We start from the raw sequence: 9,248 nt of genomic DNA, 5'->3' as shown, positions 1-9,248 counted from the left end.
CCAGGGCTCCATCAGGGTAGGTCCATGTGGCTTCTCCTCAGGGATGTCTTTCAGGAAGTGAACCTTGCCAGCTGAAGCAGGGAACTGGCTAAGGCAGCTGCACCCTGGTCTGACCATCAGAAAGCAAGAGACTTGAGAACTAGAAAAGCGAGGTTCACCAAACCATTTATCTCTCTGCCCTTCAATTACTCCCACATGTGTTTCTTGGCCAAATTGACACAATAAACATTATCTCAAAGCGCAACCAGAATACCCCTTAGAAGCAAGGATTGTGAGAATGTGTCTCTTGTACTTCGGACATGCTATCAAGAGGGGCCCGTTCCTCGAACAGGACATCATGCTTGATAAAGTAGAGAGTCAGTGAAAACAGGAAGCCTGTTAAGGAAATTGACTGACACACTAGCTGCAACAATGGCTTCAGACAGTACAATTGTGAGGGTGACATAGGACAGGGTAGTAATTGTCATGTTGCTCATTGGGTCACAATGAGATTTAAATTACTCAATGGTACTTTACAACAACAACAACAACAACAACAACAACATAGGGTTGGCTGTTATGAGTTAGCATAGACTGGTTAGCAATGGGTTTGTTTTCTGTGGGTTTAATATAATCAGTGTTTAAACACAGAAGAGTTCAACTTCTATTATCTCTAAAAAAAAATCCCAGAGCGATCCAGACCTCTGAACTCTTCCAGGTGGAAGGAAGTCCAAGTAGGAACTAAGGTGCACTACGTGTTGATGCAACCAAATATTAATTGATGTGAGGGTTTGGCCTGAGGGTATTGGGAGGCTTGGGAAGCAATTATGTCTCAGTCCAGAAAGATTAAGTACTTGTACACACTACAGCCCTCCACCCTTCCTGTAAGGAATCAACGCAGGGCAGGCTCAGACTGGCTTGAGAGGATGCTCGTCAATGCTCGTCATCCACGAGGTGGTCCTGCTTCACCTCCCTGGACACTGTCATGTGCTGGTGTGGAGATGTTTGATGAGTTAAAGGCCCATTACTTCCTACCTCCAAGGAGCTTCTGGCAAGGTCAAAGGATGATCTTTCTAGTCCTTAATCAGAAAAATATACAATTTTCTTTCTCTTCCATTTACATTATTCAAGATGAACCTTGAGCTTTCAAACTTGCTTTAAATGCAGTTGTTTTCAACTTTTAAAATTTTTTTAGCTTAATACCATCTATTACTAATTTTTTTTTATTTGGGGTTTATTACTAACTGAAAGTGTTCAAGGCATGTAATTTCATTTATCCATTCTTGCACTTTCTAGGTTTTGCTTATACCCCAAACATTTACTCTGTTCATTAGGAAATCATCAAATCTAACCTGAGTTGAAAGGGTACGGTCTAATTGCAAACAAATGCACAACTCCTACTACCGAGTTAATTTTGACCCATAGTGACCCTATGGGACAGTGTAGAAATACTCCCTACAATTTTTGAGGCTGAAAATCTTTACAAGTGCAGACAGTCCTATCTTTATCCCTAAGAGTATCTAGTGAGTTTGCACTGCTTATCTTGTGCTTAGCATAACCAATGCATTACCCCTTTCACCACCAGAACTCCATAGAGGATAGGGGTGTAGAACTTCCAAAATGTTGAAATCCAAAAAGAATGTATAAAAATCGACCCACTGCCATTGAACCAATTTAGGGCAGGAAGAAACCATCCAAGACAAGCTTGCACATTAAGGAGGGAGACAAAGGTGAAGAATTTGCTCAAGGTCACTGATCTAGTTAGTAGCTGAGCCAGAAACAGAATCCCAGTCTCCTCTTCTTCCCCATTCCAATCTCTCTGCTGTCTGAGAAACTGATGAAAATTACACAGTAGCACAGATTTCTGAGTCAGAATAGAGTGACTTTCTCTGAACTCTCTCTTATTGTTAAATGCTGATTAATAGTGACCCCGTGTACACAGGACAAAACACTGCCTGGTCCTGCGGTGTAATTTCCTAAAACTAATGCTTTGGCACAAGATTTCCCATGGCACAGAGGTTAAGTACTCAGGTACTAATTGAAAGGTTGGCACCATGAACCCACAAGCCACTTCTCAGCAGAAAGATGTCTGCAGCTGTAAAGATTAACCCACTGTTAGTGAGTCCATTCTAATCACCGACCTTCCGTAGAGTTTCCAAGGGTCCAAATCTCCACAGAAACCAATAGTCTCATCTCTATCATGCTCAGAACGGTCAAGCTGTGGTTAGCAGTTCAATGCTTACCTGACAGAGCCTTGGAAACACTATTGGGAAGTTCTACCCTGTCCTGAAAGGGCACGAGGGGTTGGAATCCACTCAAAGGCTCAGAACAACAATGATTTTGCAGTTCCCTTCCCAAGGATAAACAATAAGATCAGACACTTATTAAAGATCGACTATATCCTGACACTATTGTACTCATCTACCTAGGTTTATCGACTGTCTTGTGATCTGGCATTTTGCATTTGTGATGGTAGTAAAAACAATCCACTTTCTGATTCGTCTGTGTATTGACCATGTAAGTCTGGCAATACCCACCAGCAAGGTGTGAGGCAAGAGGAACACTGGCTCTGCGGACGGTGGTTTTGTGTCATGATTCTCAGAGCATTGGCAGTTACATTGTGTTGTCATTTGGCAGATATGTGATGAAGCGGTCATCCTCCGTTTTGGAACCTGATGTGGTCACTCTTCTTTTTCATCTATTATCATTTTCCCAATAACAACCTGGTCTTTGGAACCTCACCAAGTCAGTAAACAAGAAGAGGGTGCACATTATTGTACACTGTCAGGGCTCCTAACACGAACCCCCGTTGAAATATATTTCTGGGTAAAGGTGAATTAGCTGGTTTTGTACTACATTTTGGATCTTGTGGAGGAATTTTAGAGCACTCTTAGGTTGTTACATTTTAGAATATATACGAATTGTGAGAGACCCATCTAGTTGTTTCTTTGGTCCATGGAAAAGTCAAATGGAAAGATACATAATATGCTTCTGGGTTCTGAAATTATGTCAATTTATGTGAAGAGAAGTCAAGAATGAATAAATTACACCTTTCTAATCACATTGAGAGCCCTGGTGAGATAATGGTTACCTGTTGGGCTGAGACCTAGAAGGTCATCAGTTTGAAACCTCCAGCCACTTCTTGGGAGAAAGACCAGTCTTACTAATCCCACAAAGAGCAACAGCCTCGGGAAACTCCCCGGGGCAGTTCTCCCTTGTCCTATAGGGTCACCGAGTTCACACTGACTTGAAGGCAGTGAGTTCTTTGGGCGGTGGGATGGGGTGGAGTGGGCAACCATCTTGATCCTCCACTCAACGCTTCTTTTGTTGTACTTGTGGTGTCTTGCGTGTTTCTGTGTTGCTGGAAGCTTTGCCCTGCTATCCTCAAATACAAACCTCTCCCGTGGCAAACTAAAACCTACGAAGGAGGGCTTGGTGACCTATGTCTGGACAGGAGTACCAGTGAAAATCTTATGGACATTGTAGCCTAAGCACCAGAAGAGGAGACCCGTGGGCTGGAAGGCACTGACAACAGAACTGGGCAGGGCCCCTCCTTAAAGCGAGAGCCTCCTGAGGAGACAGAAACATGACACATAGCAACTATGAGACTCACAACACCTGGCTGGGATGTGGGCAGAAGGAAATTGGGCCACGGGATGGAGAAAATACGTCATCCTTCGTCCTTGGCACAAAGAACAGCTATTCCAGTAGGTCCAGGTGGAACTGAGGGGCACTTGTGATGCGCTCCTGGAGCTAGAAGCATTCGTCGATGGTGCTTGTGTGTGTTTATGATGGGCTTCTCGGTCCATTGTGCACACCCATAAGCCTTTAAGTCGTTGCAACTTGGAAATATCGGCTAAGGATGAGCACGTGAAGGGAATGGGGAAGAAAGTAACCCGTGTCTGCTCAGGGCAGTATGCGAAGTGAGCCAGTCATGCATTCTTGCCGCTGCCAACATGAGCAACTAGAAGTCAGCAAGCCAATCCCAAAGAGAGAATAAGGCTCGTGTGGAGAGAATCGAGCTGGGGAGTGAGTTGCTCTTCTCACACTGGATCTTCCTCTCGAAGCCTTATCTGTTTTCTACATCTTGGGGGTTCACTGCATCTTTCTCGTTCGGGCAGCGAGCCTCACACCAGGATCAGGAAGTAGCCGCTGTAGAGACAGTACTTCTCGCACAAGGCCCTGTAAAGTTGGACTCAGAGACAAAAGGGCTTCTGGGTGATCCAATAGCCCGTATACTCAGCTTCTAACTGAAAGGCGGACTATAAGTCTTCACCCAGAGGCACCTGGAGGAAAGGTCTGGTGATCTTCTGAAAAACTTTATGGAGTTAGTTCAGGTCGACGCTGACACTCACGGGCTTGCCATGTGCTAGAACTGACTCTGTGGCAACTGGTGGTGTTTGCAAATTGACCAAGCCCTCTATCTAAACTTCAGAAACTCTCTGTACATAGACATCATGGGGCAGCTTTTCTTTGCATAAGAAAATGATCTTAATTTTTAAAGCTTAGCCTAATGCTCAGGATAGACTATCTCAAGATCTTTTCCAAAAAGCTAGCATTTCAGAGTGAAAAATCAAGCTCATACTATACTTATTTTAGGGAGATATTAGTTGATATTTTTTTTACTCATGGCAATCCCATGTGATACAATAGACTTGCTCATACTTGCTAAGTTGCTTATACTTGCAAAACTGGCTAAATATTAGATGACTGAGTAAATACATGAGCATATGAGTAAGCTAATAAATACAGGGATGAAGAATATATGAATAAATCAATGTGTTTGCATATAATTTTAGAAAAGTGTTGAAGAATTCTTAAGTCCTTTATGTGTGCTTTGTGTCCCTTTTCAGAATGGCAACTTTTAAGAGACAAAGACTGCATTCATCAATTGGACTGGGCGTCTACTGGTAGGAACTACACGTCTCCCCCACCCCCACCCCATGCCCTTTCTGAATGGGAATAACTTGCACGTATTTCTCATACTTTTGCTAACTAGTCTTGGCTTGCCTTCCCCACTCCTTACCTAGAGATGGGGCAGGATCTTATCTTCCCCTCTGGTTAGTTATCAGAAAGTCACTGAGCTCTGGTGGGTGGACTTCTGAGCACATCCATATTCAGGCATCCCTTCCTGGAAGATTCCCTCCAAACCAATGAATGGATCATGGAACCTACTAGGAGTGGGGAGGGGTAATCAGACTAGGAACCAATGACACGAAGCGCCAATTTATTAGAAGAGGAAATAGGAGAGGGGCCCAGGGAGCAGGGCATAGGAGACAGGAATGAGCCAAAGTCTGTGCATAAGCCTCTGGTGCCTCTATTAATCAGTGTGGAATCCCCAAAAGAACCCCAGATATTGTTTTTTTATTTGGGGACATGGAGCAAGGCACAGTTCTGGTCAAGATGCATATTAGAAAGGATGGACGTTTTCTTGTGCCTACTTGGAAGAACCTCAGGCTGGTGTCTGGCAAAGGCTTAGCGAAAGGGGATGTGTCAGATGATGAATGCATTGGCAAAACCAAAAATAAAAACACCTTCCAATCCCCGATTGGATGCCAGGAAAGAGGAGGGCAAAGGGGGAAGGCAAAAAGAGTTACATCAGGTAGCTGGCGGGTAGATGGTAATTCCCAGTCTGTCTTTACTTCTGCTTACTCTTGGGGGCTTGTTGGGCTGGTGGATTGGTCTGCTGGGCTGGAATGGTTTTGCCTTTGGGTGAGGCTTGTTTCCTGGCCTGGGAAGCACAGGGGTCCTTGGTTTGGGGTACAGGCACTTCTTGACATTGGACAGGGGGTGGCTGATACGGCTGCTTCACCAGCTGCTGCTGTGGCTTCTGGGCTGGGCACTTCTGCTGCTGGGAAGACATTGCTCCAGGAACTTGTGGACCTGAAAGAGAACATGTATGCCAGGTGTACTTCTGGCCCCCCCTCTTGACACATGTCTCCAAGAGCATTTTCCTCCATCACTTAAGGATATGGCATATGATTAATAGCCTTCGCTGGCTATTTATTGATGCATGAACATGCGCCATTGCCGTCTTCTTCCCTCTGCTTCTTCCTTCTGTGCACTGCTCATGTTTTATCCTCCCTCGTCCTCCCCTGGTTCCTGACTTACAACTGCATAATTTATATCATAGTCTACTAGGAAACTAAGGTGGACTACGGAGCTAAGAGTTGGAAAGTAACACAATATTTCACAAGGTGATGGTATTCATCTTAACTAATGGATCTGGGCAGTGGAAACTAGCTACCCTGAATAACCAGACACTGAGTGTGCATGTGAGTAGATGAACATAAGAAGCAGGCCAGGACCACTCCCTGTCCTAGAGGATAGACCTAGAGGAAAGTCCCAGTGATGGGATTGGAGAAGGCTTGAACCCGGAACTCGGCGGCCTGACATGTAATCCTTGTTTCACCTGACTCACCAGGGTATGCTAAGGCAGGTCAATCAGTGTGGTGATGGAACGATGGTTCCAACACTCTAAGGAGTGCTGGGGGCTTCAAGAACCAAAGGGCTCGCTGGGGGCAAAGAAGCCAGAGGAAGATATTTGCTAAGAGGAAGCATGGTTCATAGAGAGCACTGGCAAGGAAGCATCCTGGGTTCTAGATAGACATTTGCCATGTGCCAGAAGACCTCTACGACCTCTCCAGCTCTGACAGGAGTCTCCCTCTCATTTTCTGTAGGCAAGGAGTTGAGGCCTTTGAATTATGGTCTTGGCATTGGTCTCTTTGAGTAAGAATCAATTCTATGGCAACTAACAACATCCCCCCCAAATTCAAAGCAAACAAATCCAAACTTACTGTTTTCGAGTGGATTCTGACTCATAGTAACCTTACATGATGGAGTAGAAGGGCCCCTGAGGGGCTATGATACTGTAAAGCTTCATGGGAGGAAAAAGCCTCATCTTTCTTTCAAAGCACTGACCTTCTAGACAGTTGCTCAAAGCATAACCTACTCTATCATCGGGTCTTGTAACAAAATCATGGGCCCCGGGAAGCCAGGAGTGGCCATTGGAAGAGTGAAGCCACAAATGAAAATAGAAAATAAATTCCTATATCTTGTTTTTTGGGAACCAAAAAAGTGTTGGGCAAAGCTTTCCTATGATGACCAGGTCAGGATAAGAAAACTTGAGAGGAGGTTCAGAACTACTACAAAATCCTACAGCTCTAAATATCCCCCATAGTGAGAAAACTCGTCTTGTGAACCAGCAGGGTTCAGAATCAGGAAATTAGTCATACCTAGTCCCAGTGCAGAATGGAGATGAATGTCCTAAGTAACAATTAGTGTGACATCATCTTAATGGTCAGGGCGTTTATGTGACTTCTTCTATTGCTCAAGAAGAGGAGAGGAACTTGGCCTAGCGGTTCAAGGTGGCTCCGAAGATGGAAGAAGCCAGTAAGTAGGCGCAAGAGAATGGGATTGTTTCCACTTGCCAGTCAGTGAGCTGGACCTTAGGCTAGCACGATGAGTGCAGGGCTGGGACACCCACTGGGGCATCCTTTAGAAGGGCTTCTGACCTGCCACAGGTGCCTGGTGGGGCTTTGATGACCGGCTCTCAAAGAATTCCTCACCCACTTCTGACACCTGCGCTTCCTCCCAGGAACTCGCTTTACAGGCAGTTCTGAGTCTCTGTCTATCTGAATTGCCTTAACCCACCTCAACTATTTTCTCAAAGTCAAGGACTCAAGAACAAAGCTGAGGAGCTGTTTTCAGACTGTGACTTATAGAAAACATTGAAGAAGGTTGAGGGAGAAGGAAAGTGTGGAGTTTGATGGTGTGGTGAAAATCTGAACATCATCTTTGCTGTTAACTCCTGTCATTTAGTGAACTTGTCACAGATAGTACACCTAATATACCTTATTTCAGTTTACCTTCACACAGTCCGAGTAAGGAAAATATCACTGTTACCACTTTTCAGATTTCAGTTGAGGAAAATGAGGCTAAGAAAGCTCACACAGGTAGCAAATAGCAGAGGTGAAATTTAAAATTTAATCTGAGTAAGCCAAAGAGTCCTGACCCTAAAACGTTATAAGTAGAAGTCAAAAGCCTAGCAACAAAAACCCAACTTTACTACACAGGGACAAGCTGTTTCTCTTTCTCATGTGAACCTTTGACATGATATTTTATGAGACTAAGCACTAATAGAAGATAACCGGAATGACTTCCCAAGCCTAAACAACATGATGATGCTGTGTCCCTTCTACTTACTAGGAAGTGGGCAACTGATGGGTGTTAGTGGTGGGTGGAGAGAGTGAGATAGAATTTGGCTTCTGAGTTAGGCTTGCCAGATAAAATAAAATACTACCCAGGTAAATTTGAATTTCAGATAAACAACAAGAAATTAGAATAAGTGGATTCAAAATATTACATGAGACTCTTTTATACTAAAAAAAGTAATGTCATCTGAAAGTCATATTTAACTGGACAGCTTTTAAAAACTGTTGTTGATATATATCACATACAATACTTTAAAAAATCATTTTATTGGGGGCTCTTATAGCTCTTATCACAATCCATCCATCCATCCATTGTGTCAAGCACATCTGTACATATGTTGCCATCATCATTTTCAAAACAGTTTCTTACTACTTGAGCCCTTGGTATCAGTTCCTCATTTTTCCCCTGCCTCCCAAGCCCTCCCTTACTCAATGTCAATGTCACAACCACAAATAATTTTAGATTCTTTTCTTAATTTCTAGATTCATTGTTATTAGCTCCTCATTTGTTCCCAACATCTCTTGTAATAGCCCCAAGAAACTATGAATCTAGTTATAGTCTTACAGATTTACTTATCCTGAATTTCATATAAAAATTCATACCAAATAAATAAATAAAAATAATAGCAAAATAAAACAGAAAAACCTCAATCCACAGAAAAGCAGGAAGTAATTTAAAAATAGGACAACTTACACATCAGTCAAAAGGGAAACCGAGATAAGGTGTGAAAGTTTAACTGAGCCCCATCTGCACCGGGAGCCCTAGCAGCAGAGTGGCTCACTGGATAGGCCGTGCTAAATGCCAGGATAAATAGGTGAAACCAAAGCCGCTCTGAGGCTGACCCACCTCTGGACCACATCCCTAAACCTAACTGCGTAACTGGAGGCCTCTCTGTGCTCAACCTGGTCCTTGTCAGAGCAAAGTGTACTGTTGCCTTGAAGTGGCGTGGATGTCTCATGCATGTACTATTACCTTTATCTCATTTCACTGTCATGACAGTTCTGCCAGATCATTCAAATATGACTCTACAGCTTTAAGAACTCAGTCCAAAGAAT

General features: G+C 43.7%; 1 protein-coding gene across 1 annotated transcript; it reads right to left on the bottom strand.

The window, feature by feature from the left end:
- Positions 1 to 5,617: 5,617 nt before the first annotated feature.
- SPRR4 (small proline rich protein 4) lies at positions 5,618 to 5,842 on the bottom strand. The gene has a single exon (XM_075540368.1). The coding sequence runs from the start codon at positions 5,840 to 5,842 to the stop codon at positions 5,618 to 5,620; it is 225 nt and encodes a 74-aa protein (XP_075396483.1).
- Positions 5,843 to 9,248: the final 3,406 nt, after the last annotated feature.

This window comes from Tenrec ecaudatus, chromosome 1, assembly GCF_050624435.1.
Source record: "Tenrec ecaudatus isolate mTenEca1 chromosome 1, mTenEca1.hap1, whole genome shotgun sequence".
In the NCBI taxonomy this organism is placed as follows: domain Eukaryota; kingdom Metazoa; phylum Chordata; class Mammalia; order Afrosoricida; family Tenrecidae; genus Tenrec; species Tenrec ecaudatus.
This window is presented reverse-complemented; position numbering and strand designations above follow the sequence as displayed.

Excerpts from the sequence above, each read along its gene's own strand:
- SPRR4 (XM_075540368.1), bottom strand. The coding sequence starts at position 5,842 with ATGTCTTCCCAGCAGCAGAAGTGCCCAGCCCAGAAGCCACAGCAGCAG.